A 20,672-nucleotide genomic window follows, 5' to 3' on the forward strand; every position below is an offset into this window, starting at 1 on the left:
GCATACATACAGATGGTGGTAGTATTCGTGTACACAAGGTATAAAAAAGGCAGTGCATGGGCGAAACTCTCGTTTGTACTCAGGTGATTCATGTGAAAAGGTTTCCGACGTGATAATGGCCTCAAGGCTTTGAATGGTAGTTGGAGCTAGACGCATGGGATACTCCCAATATTCCGAGATCCACGGTGTCATCAAGAGTGTGCCGGGAATAGCACGGACAACGCAGTGGTCGGCGATCTTCACTTACGACTGGGAGCAGTGCCAGAGTTGTCAGTGCTAACAGACAAGCAACACTGGGTGAAATAATCGCAGAAATCAATGTGAGACGTACGACGAACGTATCCGGTAGAATAGTGCGGCGAAATTTGGCTTTAATGGTCTGTGCCAGCATACGACCGACGCGAGTGCTCGACATCGCCTGCAGCGCCTCACCTATTATCGTGACTCTGTCGGTTGGACCCTAGACGACTAGAAAAAAGTTTTCAGCAGGTAAAGGCTGAGGATAGCATTCGAGAGTGATGCAGACCCTCGATGCTAGTGAACACGGCACTGTGCAAGCTGGTGGTGCCTCCTTAATGGTGGGGGCTGTGTTTACGTGGAATGCTTAGTTAGCTGAACCGGTCACTGACTAAATAGTTATGTTCGGCTACTCGGGCACTATCTGCAACCATTCATGAACTTCGTGTTCTCAAACAACGATGGATTTTTTATGGATGACAATGCGCATCACTGGACCACTATTGTTCGGGAATGGTTTGAAGAATATTCTTAACAATTCGAGCGAATGATTTGGCCACCCAGATCATCCGACATGAATCCTATCGAACATTTGTGTAACCTAGTCGAGAGGTCAGTTGGTGCACAACATCCTGCTAGAGCAACACTTTCGCAATTTTGGACAGCTATAGGGGCAGCATGGCTCAATATTTCTTCAGGAGACTTCCAACGACTTGTTGAGTCTATGCCACGTCGAGCTGCTGCACTATGCCGGGCAAAAGGAGGTCCGAAACGATATCCCACGACTTCTGTCACCTCTGTGTATAATGTAGACACTCGGCCAGTGTGTTCAGAATGAGATGGTTTTAGTTATCCTTTGCTCTGCCTATCGGTTTTCGTGCAGATGTTAAAGAGTGTACTTCAAGGTATGGGACAAAGGAAAGCCAGCACTTTTGCGGACCTGTTTCTGTGTAGCAGTGACACGAAGTGAAGTAGTGTCTGATAACGTCCCATAAGCAGCTAGTTTAAAGGGTCACTTCAGCCTCGTCTAGGGTTTCCTGTCGGGCCGCCGTCCTCCATCGCTCGAAGATGAAGCTGCTGCGGTAGGGGAGACTAGTGGAGGAAGACCGCTCGATTCTGGCAGGAAGTTTGGAAGAAGCAGTCAAACAGATCAATATTCTGAATGAAACAGCAGAAAAAGCAGGACTGAAAATCTCCTTTGAAAAGACAGAGTACCAATGTAAAAGAGGCACCGAACAATATGATTACAAAGTATGGCCAGATAAAGAAGGTTTCTAATTTCAAATATTTAGGGGAAATCATCCAGCCCAATGCTTCAGATAAAGAAGGAAATAAAACAAGAACAAGAAAAATGGAAATGGCATTCCAGCTAACAAAGAATGTGTACAACAAGAAGTCAGTATCAATTAACGCAAAAATAAGGCACTACAACACTGTGATTAAGCCAGAGTGTCTGTATGCATCTGAATGTTTAGCAATGAACACTAACAAGGAAATGGAAGCTATAGCAAAAAAGGAGCGAAAAATCATTAGAAGAGTACTTGGGCCGAGGTTTGAGAATGGGACTTGGAAGCTTAGAAGTAATAGAGAAGTGTATGACAAAATTGAGAAAGTGGGAGATATTATGAGGAAGAGAAGAGTAAGCTTTTACGCCCATTTGAAAAGAATGAATGATGAAAGGCTGACAAACAAAATATTCATGTTTTTTGACAAGAACCCCAGAACCCAAATTACCTGGTTCAAAGAAGTCGAAGCAGACTTAGAGGAGATGGGTATAGGAGAAGATGATATAACCAACAGAGACTTAATGAGAGACAAAATTCAACATTTTGAAGGATTTGAAGTGAAGAAGAGAAGAACTGGAGGAACAGTGTGGACAGAAGACCGAAGGGAGCAGCACAGAGAGAGGATGAAGACATACTGGCAGAAGAGAAAAGAGGAGGAGCGCAATAGGAGAAATGTACATTGAAAAATAGTTGTTTAACGCGGTCCCTAGACGGCCAAAATCGGAAAAAAAACAGAATTTACAAATTGGCACAAGAGTTTTATTATACGTTACCTTCCGCTATTAACTGCTGTGTATTATTAACGATCTTGGGTCACAATATTACCGACAGAAATTATTTGCTTTGCCAAGTCAACAATGAAAATCGATGCTGTTGCACCCTCGCACTAAACGACGTAGGCCACTGTACTGAACAACCGGACAGCCAGGAGACTCCCAAGTCTGACAGCTATTCGTCTGAAATGACGTTGGTGGAAATCTTGCTCACTTAGCGGTATTTTCTGAACTTGTTAAATGCATTATACGCTACATTTTACTTTTTGACGTGAGTCGTCGTAATTTATGACGAATTCCCAGACAACGCCTGCAGTGGCGGTTAACTGTCGCTGCTGCTTGTCCCTATTTCGAGCGATGGTAAAATTCTGGAACAGTAGTTACGCTGCCCTGAGTACTCGGTGAACACATCTAAGTACGTAGATGTCCAAAAAATTTATGAAACCAGCTGTCCTATCCTCAAAAAGCATATTTATGTAATTTATGTACATCTATATTCCGAGTTATTGACTTTCGTTATATAACCGTGACAATTCATTTACCATCGTGGAATGATACTTGGATGATTAAAATATTAAATGATGGCCTGGTAGTTTTAATGTCTTGACCAATGTAGATTATATTGCTCAGACAATCGATCAAAAACCAAGGCGCGAAGCCTTCATTAGTGCTTAAATTAGGGAAATAAAATTTTATAACACTTTGTCTTTGAATGTTATACAGAGGGTGTAAAAAAAATTCGCATAAAAAATTTAAGTGTGCTTAGAGCAGATAAAAATAAGTATTTTTTATGTGAGAAAATGTCACAGGTGCACCGTTTCTCTGCCAGAGGCCCACGGAACTTTTGACGCTGGTGTTGTTCAGAGATAGTATTAATCATATGGCAGTTTCAACACTTGTCTCAGAGATGTTGGTGGCCCCTCCCATGGGTTTTTCTGTGTGTTTGTGTGTGTGTGTGGGGGGGGGGGGGGGACGAAGAAGTGTTTGGTGTACAATAGACATCGATAGGCACTCCAGAAGCACTGACTGCCTGTTAGTGAAACTCCTGCCATTATTGTTTTGAGCTTGTTAGACTATCACGTGTAACTCCCCCCCCCCCCCCCCCTCGACTGTTTAAAGAACACAGCACCTGTGTATAAAATAGCTTCTCATATCTGATTCCTTTCCAAATCAGTTAATGTATTAAACATTACACATTAAGCACGTAAAGCCTTTACGGGTGAAGCTACAGAACCGCAGCTGATAGTGTAATAGAAAGAAGATTATACTCTTAATGACTGGATTACGACAGTTTTTTAAATTTGCTCAATAATCATATGAAGTCGGTACTGAAAATCAAATTGTCGTTACTGCAACTGGGATTGGGTGACTGCTTTAGCCGTTTAATAATGTACACTCATGCTCATAAATTAAGGATAATTGCAGAATGTGGTGCCACACAACTGGTGCTAATAGCATAGGCACATAGGGAACACACACAACACAGATCTGTAAGTCCACGGTATTGGTGTTAAATTGAGAAAACCTTCCCGAAACACATGTGCTACAAAACGCCACCGTTTCCTGCGCATGTACCCCGACATCAATATGGGATATGATCACCATGCACACGCACACAGGCCGCACAACGGGTTAGCATACTCTGGATCAGGTGGTCGAGCAGCTGCTGGGGTATCGCCTCCCATTCTTGCACCAATGCCTGTCTGAGCTCCTGAAGTGTCGTAGGGGTTTCAAGACGTACACAGCAACACGTCGACCGAGAGTATCCCAGACGTGCTCGATGGGGTTTAGGTCTGGGGAAGAGGCAGGCCACTCCATTCGCCTGATATCTTCTGTTTCATCCATCAGGAGGAAGGTGGGACCCACTGCACCCCTGAAAAGGTGGACATACTGGTGCAAAATGACGTCCCAATACACCTGTGTTAAAGTTCCTCTGTCAAAGACATGCAGGGGTGTACGTGCACCAATCATAATCCCACCCCACTCCATCAAACCACGACCTCCATACAGGAGGACAGTAAGAGGTTGGTATCTGGTTCCCGGTTCACGCCAGATGAAAACCCGGCTTGAATCACTGTTCAGACTATACCTGGACTCGTCCGTGAACATAACCTGGGACCACTGTTCCAATGACCATGTACTGTGTTATTTACGGGCTCACTGTGACCAGGGGTCAGTAGAATGAACCTTGCAGGTCTGTGGGCGAATAAACCATGTCTGTTCAGTCGTCCATAGACTGTGTCTGGAGACAACTGTTACAGTGGCTGCGGTAAGGTCCCGAGCAAGGCTAACTGCAGTACTCAGTGGCCGTCTGCGGGCACTGATAGTGAGATATCGGTCTTCTTGTGGTGTTGTACGCCGGCCGGTGTGGCCGGCGGTTCTAGGCGCTTCAGTCTGGAACCGCGCGACCGCTACGGTCGCAGGTTCGAATCCTGCCTCGGGCATGGATGTGTGTGATGTCCTTAGTTTAGTTAGGTTTAAGTAGTTCTAAGTTCTAGGGGACTGATGACCTCAGATGTTAAGTCCCAAAGTGCCCAGAGCCATTTGAACCATTTTTTTGGTGTTGTACTCTGTGGACGTCTCGTACTGTAGCGCCTGGTCACGTTTCCTGTCTGCTGGAATCGTTGCCATAATCTTGAGATCACACTTTGTGGCACACGGAGGGCCCGTGTTACGACCTGCTGTGTTTGAGCAGCCTCCAGTCGCCCTAGTACTCTACAGCTCATAACGTCATCAATATGTGTTCTTTGAGCCATTTTCAACACACAGTCACCATTAGCACGTCTGAAAACGCCTGCACACTTAACTCGCTGCACCGTACTCTGACATGCACCAACACACATCTGCGCATGTGGACTGCTGCCAGCGCCACCGTGCGACGACCGCAGGTCAAATGCAACCCATGGCCATACCCCGAGGTGATTTAAACCCGCAAACTGCCCACCATAGCGTTGTTTCACCATGTATCAGCATTATCCTTAACTTACGAGCACGAGTGTAGATCAGCACGCAAGTGCCAGTTGCGCATTTAATGTAAACGGAGGGCATTTTCAGCAACATCTCAAGTGATATCCATCACACGGCACAGCACACACTTGCTGTACCTCCTCCGGTTTCTGGCGCTGAGGCTGAGGCGGCGGGCAGCGGCCGGCCGCAGACGCAGCCAGATCGCACCCGTATCGATCCCAGCCTGGACCCGTCCCGTCGCGTCTCGTCTGGTCCGGCCCATGCCGCGCTTCCGAGCCCCGCGCCACGCACTCCGCCACCGACCGCGGTTCTTCCGCCGTCACTTTCCACATTTTCTACTCGGGTTTCCCCGGACACGGCTTCACCTCTCTACACTCATTCGCCTAACTTCCCTCTCCGTGCTGCCTTAGTTACTTCGAAAGGCAGACGAGGATAAATCTCCGCGGAACACGCTGAAGAAGTTCAGCGATGTCAGCACAGTCTGGGAAGTAAAGGGCTAGTTCGCTATTTCGTGCGTCCAAAGCGTTTCCAACGAAAACTGTGCAACCCAATTTTGCGAGAATCCCAGTGATAACGCAAAACATCGACATCGACATATACACTTTGGGTACACCTGTTATCTTTCAAAAATTGACTATAACATGGGAAAATTGTGATTTAAACTCTGGAATTACTTCGTGTTAGATATAGCTCTCCCCAAACGGAAATGACATTTGATGAAAATGTGATATCCGGCGAGTAAATCGTGTACTTTACAGAGCGATGCTGAAATAAAACTAGAATTAGGTTCCACAGACTTGGACAAGTCACAAGAAACCCAGGATTAATAAATTAGAAATGAAAGCGGCATTAACTCAACTTATTGGTTCCGAAGTAAACGAGCAGGAATTTCAGTTTCATGTATCAACTTACAGTCATAGTGCACCTTTGAAACTCAATAGGTATATTGGTTTATTACGATGACTCCGATACGAAATAGACAAATAAATCAAATTTACGTGCGCTTCATTATTATACCCAATACGTCGCTACGATTTCGATCAACAACTCGCCAGCTAACCTGCATATATCGACAGCAACAGGCACAAGAAACCAATTTTCATTGCACGCTCACACACACATCACAGTGCAGCAAGGTTAAAGATCAACTGTTTACACGCATTTAGTATGCAGGTACAGACGAGGCAGGAGAGATTTGTTTCAATTGGAAATCAAATTATAACTGAAATTTTGATTAAGTATCGGTCTTTGAAAGACAGCAAAGCTATTATCAAATCTTTCTTCAAAGGCTCGGATCACGAATTCCTTGTGTCGGCGATCGTTTAGTGCGGGCAAGTCGTCTTCCTTTCGCCATAGTTGACGAAACGCGTCATTTTTATCTCCTCCCGTAATAGGGAGTATGTTTTTAATGGCGCCAATCTATCACTGTGGGCAACAAGTAGAACTGTCACGTCGTTTGTCCCCTGATGGTCTTTTCTGGGCTGAAATGTTATCTCAGTATTTCTCAGTCTCAGTTACCTCATATGTCATCCCTGTGACAAATTCATGGTTTCCCACACCATCGGTTAAGGTTCGTATTAATAGTCCAAGCTGTTGGAAAGCTCGATCCCTGATCGGTTACACCGATTTTGTTGGCACTTTATCCGAATTTCAGTTCTGGTGAAATATCATGCCAGACTGTGTCAAATGTCAGGTCTCACCTTCGGCTCTCAAAATGCCCTATGAATGAAATCAAGTGTCGGAGGGTTGGGATAGGTCCACACCTAGCCCAAAATATGGGTTTCCAGTTGGCGACTGCTGCAGGAGACAAAGGGAAAGTGCCTCGAAGTGAAACATCAAAGGCAATGGTATCGTGTAGAGCTTTGAGAAGTACGTAGGCTGTCAAATACACTGCTGCCGATTAAAATTGCAATGAAGGTGGCATGGAATAAACGTCGAACTGCCATTAAGTGTACTGCAAGCTTGGATGTGGAAATTATTAGCAGCACACAAGGCACCTAACAGTAACGCTATCTACATTCTGTATACAGGGAAAAATTTTGCAGCCGGTTTGTTACTCAGCAGTCGCACTGAATGTTGGCTGTTTGTCGGGAGGTCCTGTTACGCCTCGTGTAATAAGCGTAGCGTCTACCAGGTGTCCGAATTCGACGCGGCAAAGCCCTGGAGTATCCACACTCTGGTTAGCCGTTCCACGGTATTGTTGTCCCCACGGCAGTCCTGTGAATATGGAACAGGTGGTTCCAGGAGGACCATCCTCCAACTCCATGCGTGATCTAAACGACCCCACGTAACCAACGCCCGAGAGGACAGACGTGCAGGGTCGCACAGTCACATCACGTACCTCAGATCAGGAAATTGTTCCCGGAGCTCGAGATACGGACGGGTGTTGCATTGTTGCCGGTTCCACGCGACAGTTGCGCTAAATGCATACACTCGCTCTGCGCTTGAAGAAACCGTGTACACCGCAAATTATGTATCTCGTTTGTTTGTGAAGAATTTGTCGCTTACTACTGCCATCAGCCGCAACAAATGGAATAAAAATTCACTAAATAACTCGTTACGATGACGTTTAATGCTCGCACTGGTTGCGACATTCACAACATAACGCTGGAAACACTACTGAATGCTCTTTGACTGCCGAAGAATGCGTGACGTAGATGTCCAAAACAAGCCAAACTCGACCGCTATGTAACTCCAACTACAGCACAGAAGCACTCGCCAGCCACTCCGACTGGTGAACTCTCGCATACAGTTGAAGCTGCGTGGAATGACGTAGACCTGCCCCAGGCTATCTATCCACTTCGGCTCGATGCCCAGTCGGGTCAGAACAATTGCTGCTAGCAGGGGTGGCAGCTCTGCGTTCTAAATTTTGTATCCCGTACATCAAGGAATCATAAATTTCCAGAATGAGATTTTCACTCTGCAGCGGAGTGTGCGCTGATATGAAACTTCCTGGCAAATTAAAACTGTGTGCCCGACCGAGACTCGATCTCGGGACCTTTGCCTTTCGCGGGCAAGTGCTCCACCAACTGAGCTACCGAAGCACGACTCACGCCCGGTACTCACAGCTTTACTTCTGCCAGTATCTCGTCTCCCACCTTCCAAACTTTACAGAAGCTCTCCTGCGAACCTTGCAGAACTAGCACTCCTGAAAGAAAGGATATTGCGGAGACATGGCTTAGCCACAGCCTGGGGGATGGAAGGTGGGAGACGAGATACTGGCAGAAGTAAAGCTGTGAGTAGCGGGCGTGAGTCGTGCTTCGGTAGCTCAGATGGTACAGCACTTACCCGCGAAAGGCAAAGGTCCCGAGTACGAGTCTCGGTCGGGCACACAGTTTTAATCTGCCAGGAAGTTTCATATCAGCGCACACTCCGCTGCAGAGTGAAAGTCTCATTCTGGAAACATCCCCCAAGCTGTGGCTAAGTCATGTCTCCGCAATATCCTTTCTTTCAGGAGTGCTAGTTCTGCAAGGTTCGCAGGAGAGCTTCTGTAAAGTTTGGAAGGTGGGAGACGAGATACTGGCAGAAGTAAAGCTGTGAGTACCGGGCGTGAGTCGTGCTTCGGTAGCTCAGTTGGTGGAGCACTTGCCCGCGAAAGGCAAAGGTCCCGAGTACGAGTCTCGGTCGGGCACACAGTTTTAATCTGCCAGGAAGTTTCAATCATAAATTTACTGCGTAAGCACAATAAGTAAAATTTTGTGCTCCCCGGTGTTGCGATTTTAATGGGCAGCAGTGTAGCAGCTACAGACTTACGAAATGAGAAGTTGTGATACACCAGTTAAGTGACGTCAGTGACGCTTCGCTTCCCAGTGGCACCGTGCAGTAGCAGCGGCGCGGCCAGTTTTAAATACGGCACGCGGGAAGCGACACGAGGGCGCACGCAACGCGGCCATCAGGGAGGAAGAGAGGCACGACGCGCCGCTGCTCAATAATGGAACGACGACGCTGCTAATTAAAGTATCGTCCTGGGCGGAACGAAACTTCTTTTTTTAAAAAAGAATCTGTGATTATTGAATAATGAGTGTCAACGTGGAGGGAGACTTGCCGGCGCAGACCGAATAATAGATAAGGCGAGCTGGCCGGAGGACAAAAGCGGAAGGTTTGGTGCAAGAGGGGCGGGCGGGCCGCGCGGCCGCCGGCAGCGCACGAGACACGCGACCGCCCGCGCCGCGCCGTCTCCACAGGTGCGCCGCTCCCGCCCGCTCACCGGCTCCAGCCGCCAGGCGTTCCAGCATCACCAGTAACGCACGGGGAACGGACACAGTAGCGCCATGTCCGGACGTTTAAAACCCCGTAATGAATCAGCAAACGGGCCACAGGAAGTTGGGATAATAGTCCTACATTCTAGAGTACTGTCCGACTATCTGGCATCCTCATCAGGTCGGATTAAAGGGAGACATCGAATCGATTCAGTGGCGTTCAGCTAGACTTCTTACCAGCGGTTTCGATCAGCTCGATGTATTACTCAGATGCTTTGTGAACTCAAATGAGAATCCCTGGACGGAAGATGTGCTCTTTTCCCAAGGCACCGGCATTTGAGGCCGACTGCAGAATCATTCTACTGCCCCCGGCGTACACTTCGCTGTACGGGTCATGAAGATGGAAGAAAATAGCGCTCCTACGGAGACTTTTAGACACTCGTTTTTCCTTCGCTCTATTTGCGAGTGGAACATGAAACGAAATCAGTAATAGTGGTACACGGTACTCTCCGCCAAGCACCGTACGGTAGTTTCCGGATTATTAATTAAGTTCTACGTAATACTACAGTGGCAGCTGATTGGTCCCACAGTCTTTCTTCTACATCTACACGATTCCTCTGCAACTCACAATTAAGTACCTGGCACAGGATTCATCGAACCATCTTCCAGCTATTTCTCTACCGTTCCACACTCGAACAACGCGCGGAAAAAACGAACGCTCAATTCTTTCCGTGCGAACTCTGATTTCTATTATTTCATTACTAATAAGGTAAGGACTGAGGAGGTTCTGTGCTGAATCGACGAGGAATGGAATATACGGAAAACACTGACAATAAGAAGGGGCAGGGTGAGAGGGCATCTGTTAAGACCTCAGGGAATAACTTCCATGTAGAGGGTAAAACCTTTACTGGAATACAGAGACTGGGATACATGTACATGCAGGAAATAATGAGGACGTAGGTTGCAATTGCTAATCTGAGGTAAAAGGGTTAGTATAGGAGAGGAATTCGTGGCGGGCCGCATCAGACCACTCAGAAAACTCGCCCTATGTAGGTGGGCGCCAACAAAGTGCTTTCACACTCTGAGGAGAATATTGGTGATTTAAATTTCTTGAGACGATCCTGCCGCAACAAATATGCCTTTATTTTAATGATTGCCTCCCCAGTTCGCATACCACATCCTTAACGCTCACTCGGCCTATTTCCTCATAATACAAACGAGTTACCCTTCTTCGAACATTTTCGATATCCTCCGTCAATCCCATCTGATGCCCAGATCACATACTAGACATAGCACTCTGGCAGAGAAAGGAGAGGCGCAGTGTGCAGGCAGTCTCTTTAGAACACCTGTTGTGTTTCCTGAGTGTTCGCCAATAAATCGTAGTCTTTGGTTTGCTTCCTCCACAACAATATCTATGAGTTCGTTCTATTTAAAGTTATTCGTAATTGTAATTCCCAATAATTATAATTCCCACATATTTAGTTGCATTTACGGCAGTCAGATTTGTGTGATTTATCGTGTAACCGAAATTCAGCGGACTCTATTACCCACGTCAATGACATCATATTTTTCACTGTTATAGTCAACTGTCATTTTACCCACCATACAGATATCTTGTCTAAATCAGCAGTGATTCTCTAAATTTATGGAACAGGATTCCGCGAGAAGAACATCCACTTCCTTCCAATATCCCCCTGAAATTCCCTGAGCACCTTCCCTGCTATTTTTAACTGCAACGATCCTAGCAACTAAACTCTAATTTTTTTCCGATTTCTGCTCTCGTGCTTATTTAGCAAGGACTCCACACGCTGGAATTGAAACTCTTAGAATTGGACGCACTAGCGTCAAAATTCTTGAATTAGTCGCAATAGGTTCTTGTGTGCGATTTCTCCTTTACAGATGCACAACACCTTCCTAGAATCCTTCCATCAAAATCGGTTTCCTGAATACTGATTCTGATAATGTGTCAAATTTTCGAACACCTCATAGTATTGCGCCTGAATATTTATACAGTGTGAGGTGATCAGATGTTCACCAATGTTTTGTAATCAAACACTATCTGGTTATCTCTATTTGTGACGGGAATTCCCTTGCCTTTTTCCATATCAAAAAATGACATCTATTCATTAAACCAAGTTGAAACTTTGGCCAAATCTTTCTGTATTTCTTTACGATCGTCCAACAATGATACTATCCTTAGATAACGATATCGTCGGCCAACAATCTTGTGGTACTGCTGATCGTGCCTGAAAAATCATTCATATTTACTGAGGACATTACAGGGCTATTAGGTTTCCTCGAGCCACAACCCGTTTCGTTTCTCTTCAACATCTGCCGTCCACTACAACGCGTGAAGATACTCTGTCGCCGCGCGGGATTAGCCGAGCGGTCTTAGGCGCTGCGGTCATGGACTGTGCGGCTGGTCCCGGCGGAGGTTCGAGTCCTCCCTCGGGCATGGGTGTGTGTGTTTGTCATTAGGATAATTTAGGTTAAGTAGTGTGTAAGCTTAGGGACTGATGACCTTAGCAGTTAAGTCCCATAAGATTTCACACACATTTCAACATTTTTGATACTCTGTCCGATCAAATGGTTCAAATGGCTCTGAGCACTATGGGACTTAACTTCTGAGGTCATCAGCCCCCTAGAACTTAGAACTACTTAAACCTAATTAACCTAAGGACATCACACACATCCATGCCCGAGGCAGGATTCGAACCTGCGGCCGTAGCGGTCGCGCGGTTCCAGGTTGTAGCGCCTAGAACCGCTCGGCCACAGCGGCCGGCTCTGTACAATCGAATCTTGATAATTTTCCGGCAATGGGTACAGTGTTGAACGTCTATAGAAAATTGACAAAGATGCAATCTACCTTCCTAACTGCAGCTGTCAAAACCTGCAGTGATTTTCAAAAATCATGGAAGATAAACACGGGATGGTCGGGCCAGCATTTAAATCCTGTTTTTCAAACTTACAAGAATCTGTTGCAGCTTGTGACTGGAGTATGCACAAGAAGCAGTTTGCGCAATGTTTAGGGAACGTAACAAGACTTGTAAATATTCGCCGGTGTCTGCGGCGCTGCCAGACAACGCCGTTCGGGGGACAGCGGCGTCGGCCACGTTATCGACAAAGCGTCCGACTCGAGCGGCAAACAGATCGCGCGCAGCCCGGCTGGACCCCTTTCCTTGGCTGGTCCGGCCCCTCGCGTAGCCATGGCAACGGGATCCGCCATCGGCCAATCACAGCCGGCGCGCTCCGTCTCTGTCTGCGTGTCGCCGCGCGGCGTCGGCGTCGCTGCCGCCGCCCCCTCGCATAAAAATGTGGCCGGCCCAGGCGGGGGTGGCGTTCGCCATGACGGCCGCCCCGTTGTATCAAAATGTCGCTACGTACCGCCACAGTCTACCTCAGGGAAACATCTGCGTACGGATGACGTCGTTTTGGTTTAAACTCTGTTCGTAACAACATGTTGCAAGCCAACGAACTCTCGTTCCAACATGGTGCTCTTCCAGCAGGTTTAAACACAAATTAGCGGACGCAAAACGGTTACACGTCTATAGCTCATATGACTTTAGTAAGTACATTCTTCAAAGCAAAGAAGTACTACCCAGCCCCTCCTGTTTACGCTTACGAGAAGGGGACACGAGATGGAAATCTTACAGGAGGAGCCGGCCGCGGTGGTCTAGTGGTTCTAGGCGCGCAGTCCGGAACCGCGGGTCTGCTACGGTCGCAGGTTCGAATCCTGCCTCGGGCATGGGTGTGTGTGATGTCCTTAGGTTAGTTAGGTTTAAGTAGTTCAAAGTTCTAGGGGACTGATGACCACAGATGTTAAGTCCCATAGTGCTCGGAGCCATTTGAACCATTTGTCTTACAGGAGGAGCGCCGTCACAAGCTAAATGACAATACGCCAGTAACTCGCAAAACGCGATAATTAAAATTTGCCATTGACAATACTCCTCACAATCTTCGTAAAATTTACTGTGAAGCGACAGAAGTCATGGGATAATGGTAAGCACACAGATAGGTGGCGGTACTATCGCAAACACAAGGTATAAAAGAGCAGTGCATTGGCGGAGCTGTCATTTGTACTCAGGTGATTCACGTGAAAAAGATTCCCCAAGTGATTATAATCGCACGACGGGAATTAACAGACTCCGAACGCGGAATGGTAGTTGGAGCTAGCTGCATGAGGCATTGCATTTCGAAAATCGTTAGGGATTTCTATGTTCCAGATCCACAGTGTCAAGAGTGTCGCGAGAATACCAAATTTCAGGCGCTACCTCTCCCCAAGAAAAACGCAGTGGCCGGCGGCCTTCATTTAACGACCGAGACAGCGGCGTTTGCGAAAAGTTGTCGGTGCTAACACACGAGCAACAATGCGTCAAACAACTGTAGAAATCAATGTGGGATGTACGAAGAAAGAACAGGACAGTGCGTCGAAATTTGGCATTTACGGGCAACGGGAGCAGTCGACCGACACGACTGCCTTTGTTAAAAGCACGACATCGCCTGCAGCCCCTCTCCTGGACTCGTGAGCATATCGGCTGGACCCTAGACGACTGGAAAACCGTGGCCTAGTCAGATGAGTATTGATGTCAATTGGTAAGAGCTGACAGTAGGGTTCTAGTGCGAAGCCGACTCCACGAAGCCACGGACACAGGTTGCCAACGAAGTACTGTGCAAGCTGGTGCTGTCTCGATAATGACGTGCGTTACGTATATAGAATGGACTGGGTCCTCTGGTCCAACTGAATCGATCTCTGACTGGGAATGGTTACGTTCGCCTCCTTGGACACCATTTGCAGCCATTCATGGACATCATGTTCCCAAACAACGATGGAATTTTTATGGATGACAATGTGTCGTGTCACCGGGCCACAATTGTTTGCTATTAGTTTGAAGACTATTCTGGACGAAACGAGCGAATGGTTTGGCCACCTAGATTGCCCGACGTGAATCCAAAGGAACATTTATAGGACATAACTGAGAGGTCAGTTCGAGCACAAAATCCTGCACCGGCAGCACTCTCGCAATTATGGACGGATATATAGAGGCAGCATGGCTCAGTATTTCTGCCTAGGACTTCCAACGTCTTGTCATGTTCATGCCACGTCGAGTTGCTGTACGGCGCCCGGCAATAGCCTCAGTACATTCGCTATGTAATTTCTACGACTGCACATTTCGTCTGAATAAAACATGTCGCTCTAATTCTAATACTTCGTTTTTACATAAAAATTAAAATGTAGAATGCCTTTTTGTTACAGCTACGCTGTCTCGCATTGTGGCACCTTTTAAAACCAAATTCCGCAGACAGAATATTTTTTGTTGGTTACTTAGGTAACCCTTAAGTCCGATTTTGCGCAACAAAAGCTGTGGAGTTTTCGCAAAGCTGTCATTTCTTTGTACTGTTCATAACATTGCAGAAAATGGTGCATAATAACATATCTATTCACATCGTACCAGACTGTTGAAGCCCACACCACTCTGGATTGCGTCCTTGCTGCCGTAATTTGCTCGTACATCAACTTACTGATTTCCAACATTTTCTGTAGCACGTTCCGTCATTCTTTCCTTTCAGTACCGTCACTCCACTACTCCCCATCATCTATAAAACTGTCGACGCCCACAGCACGCCGACACCACTGTCCGGAAATGCATTTTTCGTGCTTTCACTGTGAGGCGGCAAGCGCGCACCACTTTGAGAACACAAAGGTGGCTGTGCCTAGTCACGCGACCAGAGTTTGTTCCCGCTACACTCAGGTCTACGTGGGGTAGCACAAGTCTAACGCTTTGGTTTCAACAAGATTACTTCCAGTACCACGCCACGTAACTTACTATGTAAACTGACACCACTTACACAGTCTTACTCGACAAATTTAGATAGTTACACCTGACAATTTTCCGGGGTGTTGCGACGCTGTTTATGACCATTTTGTATAAAATCAATACTGGCACAATTTCTAATTTGAGTAGCACACACACACACACACACACACACACACACACACACACACACAATCAATTCGCTGAACAATATAATCTCCACACAGTATCAAATCCGTAACTATGAATATGAAACGCCCGAGTACTACTTCTGTGGAAAAACAAAGTGTACTTCTCAGCTAACCGCGAAGGCAGAGATAGAAAAAGGTAAGAGCGATGGAAAACATCCGAAACAAAAGGACGAACACTCGGAGAAAAGCGTTTACTCCCGTCGTCGAAAGAAGGAGCGGATGTATTCACTCACCAAACCGCCGAGCAGGGCGTGAAATGAAAGGGGGCAACTGGGTAGCGCGGAATCTAATGCGGATTGTCAGCGGCTGTTATTTCGAGGCGCCCCGCTCTTAGGAAATCATTCCGGCGGCGTTACAGCCTGTGAGCACGCAAGAGCGCGCGAGCCTCCGCTTGCGGAATAAAAGGACGGGTTCGCCGAACTAGGCGCTAAAGGAGGCGTCGCAGCGCGGAGAATGGAGGGCGGCACCGGAGGCGTGGCTGCGTGCGTAAAGCACCGCGACCTGCCAGCAACGGGTCTACTCGGCAAAATAATTTGTCAAAACGAAGCGGAAAGGCTCGCGCACGAGGCAAAGCGCTTCCCTCGCCGCTTTTGTCAGCGACGTGCATCTACCTCCACAGTGTTCTACATACCGACATCTCAGCTGAATCTGTTTCCGGTACAGGAGAGGAGAGATTCTAATGCTGCTTCGGGTAAGGACGGCATTCGAAAAGAATCTTAAAATTTTCGCTCAGATTCCTCGTGATTCGAACTCTCTAGGAGCGCCTCCCGAGTTCGTCTAGATACTTCGTAGGGATAAACCCGACTTCCGTCCGATACCGAGCAACCAGAGCAATGTCTGACAATTGATTCAGAAATTCAAGATCGACCAATCGTCGGAAATGGCATTTGCCATAATGAGCTTAAAGATGGTGGCGCACGAAAAACAGGCCCCGAGAACTAGATTGCTCACTGTCGCCCGCCAGTTGTCATCAATTCAGAAAATATAGACGCTTGCATTAGCTTATCTGTTATTCCCTTATTGTCTAATTATTACATATGTATCTACCTGTTGCAGTGTCTGCTCGTAGCAGGCAACAGATCGTGCATAACTGGCGACCAGTCTGTGCTCGGGACCGGTTCTTCGTGCGCCAACCTTCGGTTTCAATTTCGAGAAACAAAGCCAACTGTGCGTTACGCCACTTCCTATTCCATTCGCATACGGAGCAAGGAAGTAACGAATTCCTTCAAGTTAATCATTCTCACTTTTTCCGCGTGATTCTCGAGCGAAACATACGACGCAGTCAGTACAGGTGATACACAGTGTGTTTAAATAGTGGTTTCGTAAATTTCGTCACGGGAAGAAGGTTGTCAGCCTTGCAACTGTTCTCGTTTAAATTACGTTCATCTCCGTGGCGCTTTTACAGAGATGTTAGATGCAGCAGGGATGCCCCTGCCAATCCCGTAATACCGCTCCGTCACACTGAGCAGTAAGCAGGTGCAAAAAGTCGAGCAATTGCACTCACACAGACAGGCCCGTATACCCGAGCCCTGTCCACGGCCAGAGCCGCCCCCCCCCCTCTCCCCGACATCACGAGTGCGTAAATTAGCGAGCACGCGGAGGAACCGAACAGAGACAAGGAAAATCCTTTCAAAGCCTTTATTGCTTCTCTCTTCAGTTTCTAGTAATTCCGCGTTAATTAATTTTATTAAAGATTGTCTAGCCTCGCAGAGACGAAAGCGAGAAGAATATAAGCATCATATCCTTTAGCTGCGAAGGCAGTGCAATGACGGAAAACAAAGATACACGGAATTCGATTGAAAAGTGGAGCGAGGTCCGGACGAATTATTCATTGTGTTGGCAGTAATTAGCAGCAAAAGCAGGTAATGCTAGCCCGGGCGTGTTCTGAACCTTCTGTTCGAGACATTGCAGGTGTCGCACAGTAGCTGGCTGCCTGTTCGCGCTATGCAGGTCGCTCATCTCCAGAGCCGGCTCCAGCGTGCAACGTACTGCCTTTGTCGCTGGTCGGCAGACCACGATAAACCAATCGTGCGCTGCTATGTCGGTTTGCTTCGTCATCTCTCGGGTTTGCTTTCATCCTTAACAGTACATGTAATCGAGAAGCTTTCAAAAAAGTACGGACCAAGAAGAGCTGTTGTCGAATGTTCTGGATGGAAGGGAAAACAACGTACGGTATTCTGGGCGCAGAGTGGCGAAAATGACGGTAGTGAAGTATACAGCGAAGGCTGGAATTTCTGTGTAAGTTATCTATATTACATGACAAAGATGACCGTAATATGAAAAGCTGTTGTACATACACGTGTCTGTGTCAAAAGTAATGGCGCAACTTGTATTTAGCTGCGGCTTATATTCCGACCAGTACCGCAGTATAAAGAAACGAAGTATAAAAGTTTTACACGGGTCGTTCAACAAGTAATGGCCCACATATTTTTTTCTCAGAACATGTTTATTGTTAAGAGTCAGAATCTGGTGACAATATACGTCAACATGTCTTGTCCATGTCCTATTTTTCTACGTAGTCTCCATCACGTTCTATGGCCGTATGCCAACGTTATGGAAGAGCATATATTCCCTGCTGGTAAAAGCTCTTGTCCTTGTAGGCGTAGCCATGCTTTCACGGCATAACTGATACTCTCGTCAACGTCAAAGTGTGTTCCCCGTACAGTATCTTTAAGCGATCCAAAGAAATGTAAGTCCGAGGGTGGAAGGTCTGGACTGTACGGTGGATGACGCAACGATGTCCAACCCAATTTGGCGATGTGTTCCCGGGTTCTCAGACTTGTGTGTGAGCGCGCATTATCGTGTTGGAGCAAGATTTCTGCTGGATTCTTGTCCGATCGAACACGTCGGAAACGGTTACTGAGTTTATTCGGAGTCTTCACGTATGCCTCTGAATTGATGGTTCACCCTCTCGGCATCACATCCACGAGAACGACGCCATCACAATTCCAGAAGACTGTCACCATGACTTTTCTGGCAGAGGGGGTTGTCTCGAATTTCTTCTTTTGTGGTGAATGAGGACGATGCTACTCCAGGGACTGCCTTTATATTTCCGGTGCAAAATGGTGCACCCAGCTTTCGTCCCCCGTAACGATCCGTGACAGAAAGGCCTCTCCGTCGGTGTCAAAACGCTCCAGCAATTCAGAGAAATGGCCTTTCTTTGAATCTTGTGGTCCGCTGAGGAACCCATCGTGAGCACCTCTTTGAATATCCAAGAGTCTCGACCACTGCAGACGCACTTCCTATGCTGACCGACAACTATAGAGCCAATTGTCGAGTTGTGATGCGCCGGTCGGTACGAATAATGGCATTCGCACGATTCAGCATGTCTGGAGCAGTGGCTGTGCCGGGACGTCTCGAGACTGGCTGATAGTGGAGCTCTGTTTCTGTATTTCCTGAGGCTGTAACTTTGTTTACCCATCGACCAACTGTACTCCTATAAACTACAGCATCACCGTACACTGCACACAAACGTCTATGGAAGTTCATCACGGTTTCTTTTTCTGCACACAAGAATTCAATAACACGCTGCTGTAACTTGAGTCGTTTGTAGACGCCATTTTGTCGCTGAACTGCCATCTGACAGAACGGTTCGAAAATTCACCGGCGCGCAGAACAAACATCAAATGTGAAGCACCAACAAGGACGTTTGTCCATGTACAGTAATGGCTTTTTAAAAACATGTGGACCATTACTTATTGAACGACCCTCGTATATACTATTTTGTGTGTAGTTCCGCGTGATTGCCAGAGACAGGAATGCGGTTGTGTGGTACGCACCGGTGGTTGTGGTCGGCGGCGGCGAGCTCCTGCTTGGGCCCCGGCGTGACGATGGCGGGGTGCGACGCGAGCGAGTGCGGGTGCGAGTGGGGGCTGAGGCCGGGGTGCGCCGGCAGCAGGCCCGTCGGCGAGAACCTGTAGAAGTCGCTGCAACACAGAGACAAGCCCACTGTACAGACCCACTGGTGTAGTTCAGAGACAACAACACAGTGCAGCAAGACAAAAACGCTTACACAGGGTGACAACTACTGAACTACATGAAAACAAACATAAATTAATTACAAACTACGGCGTTCAACATGTAAACGTCACTACAGATATTCGGATTTAGGTTATGACATGTTCGATGTGCCTGCCATCATTGGCGATGATGTTGCGCAGAGGAATAGCGAAATTCTGCTGAAATGCTGGAACAAAGATACTTTCAATGACCTCCTGAATGGCTGTTTTCAGCTCAGCAATGGTTTTGGGGTTATTTCTGTACGCCTTGTCCTTCCAATTAGCCCCACACAAAGGAGTCGCATATGTTCAGATCCGGAGAATATGGCGGCCAATCGGGGTCCATGACAGTGGTCTCTGGGTACACCAGAGCCAGAATGTGGTCCCCAGAGTGCTCCTCCAGGACATCAAACAATCTCATGCTTCGATGGGGTCGGGTTCCGTCTTGCGTGAATCACATCTTGTCGAAATCAGGGTCATTTTGGATAATGAGGATGAAATCATCTTCCAAAACCTTCACGTACCGTTCGGTAGTCAGGAATATCGCACCGATTATACCGTGACTGGCCATTGCCTACCACACAGTCACAGGGACCCCTCGATAGCGAAATGCCTATTCTCAATCCCATGAATGCGTCAATTTTGCTTATTGTTGAACCCATTCAAATGAAGGTGGGCTCCGTTGCTAAACCTGCAAAACCAAACCGTAAATGCGCATACTAATTCTCATCATGCCCCCGCGGTCAACAGTGCAATTTGAACGTCCTAACGCAAACCGTTCAGAAGTTATGACGATTTTATTTCATATAGTTCAATAATTGTCATCTTGTATATTAGACAATTCTTCCTGGCGCTAGAAATAAAACTACTTGTTGCCAGCATGTGGTGCACATAGAGATAAGTGATCACACTAGTCCTTGCGAAATTAGTGGTTAATTCCTTCCTCCGCAGGACCCTTCAATTACTTGTCGAAGCATCCGCCGCGTTCCTGTCACCTGTTCCAACTGTTTATACATCGAGGGAAGCTTAAAAGGTTAAGAGTTCACATCGAGCAGCTTCTAAATTCTAACAGACGTCGAAATCTAGTACAACGCACTGAACCACAACCCCTACAAATGACACGAAAAACGTCTTCTTCCAACACACTCAATAACTGAATAGGAATATTGAGAAACCCCATATGTTACAAAAACTGAACTTTTCATGAG

General features: G+C 47.1%; 1 protein-coding gene across 1 annotated transcript in view; it reads right to left on the bottom strand.

The window, feature by feature from the left end:
- The window catches only part of LOC124593961, a 151,936-nt gene that overhangs the window by 23,512 nt on the left and 107,752 nt on the right, over positions 1 to 20,672 (bottom strand). Inside the window, exon 7 of the mRNA XM_047132309.1 lies at positions 19,246 to 19,392. Coding sequence (XP_046988265.1) covers positions 19,246 to 19,392 — 147 coding nt within the window. The remainder of the gene's footprint in view (positions 1 to 19,245; positions 19,393 to 20,672) is intronic.

Source organism: Schistocerca americana, chromosome 2, assembly GCF_021461395.2.
Source record: "Schistocerca americana isolate TAMUIC-IGC-003095 chromosome 2, iqSchAmer2.1, whole genome shotgun sequence".
In the NCBI taxonomy this organism is placed as follows: Eukaryota; Metazoa; Arthropoda; class Insecta; order Orthoptera; family Acrididae; genus Schistocerca; species Schistocerca americana.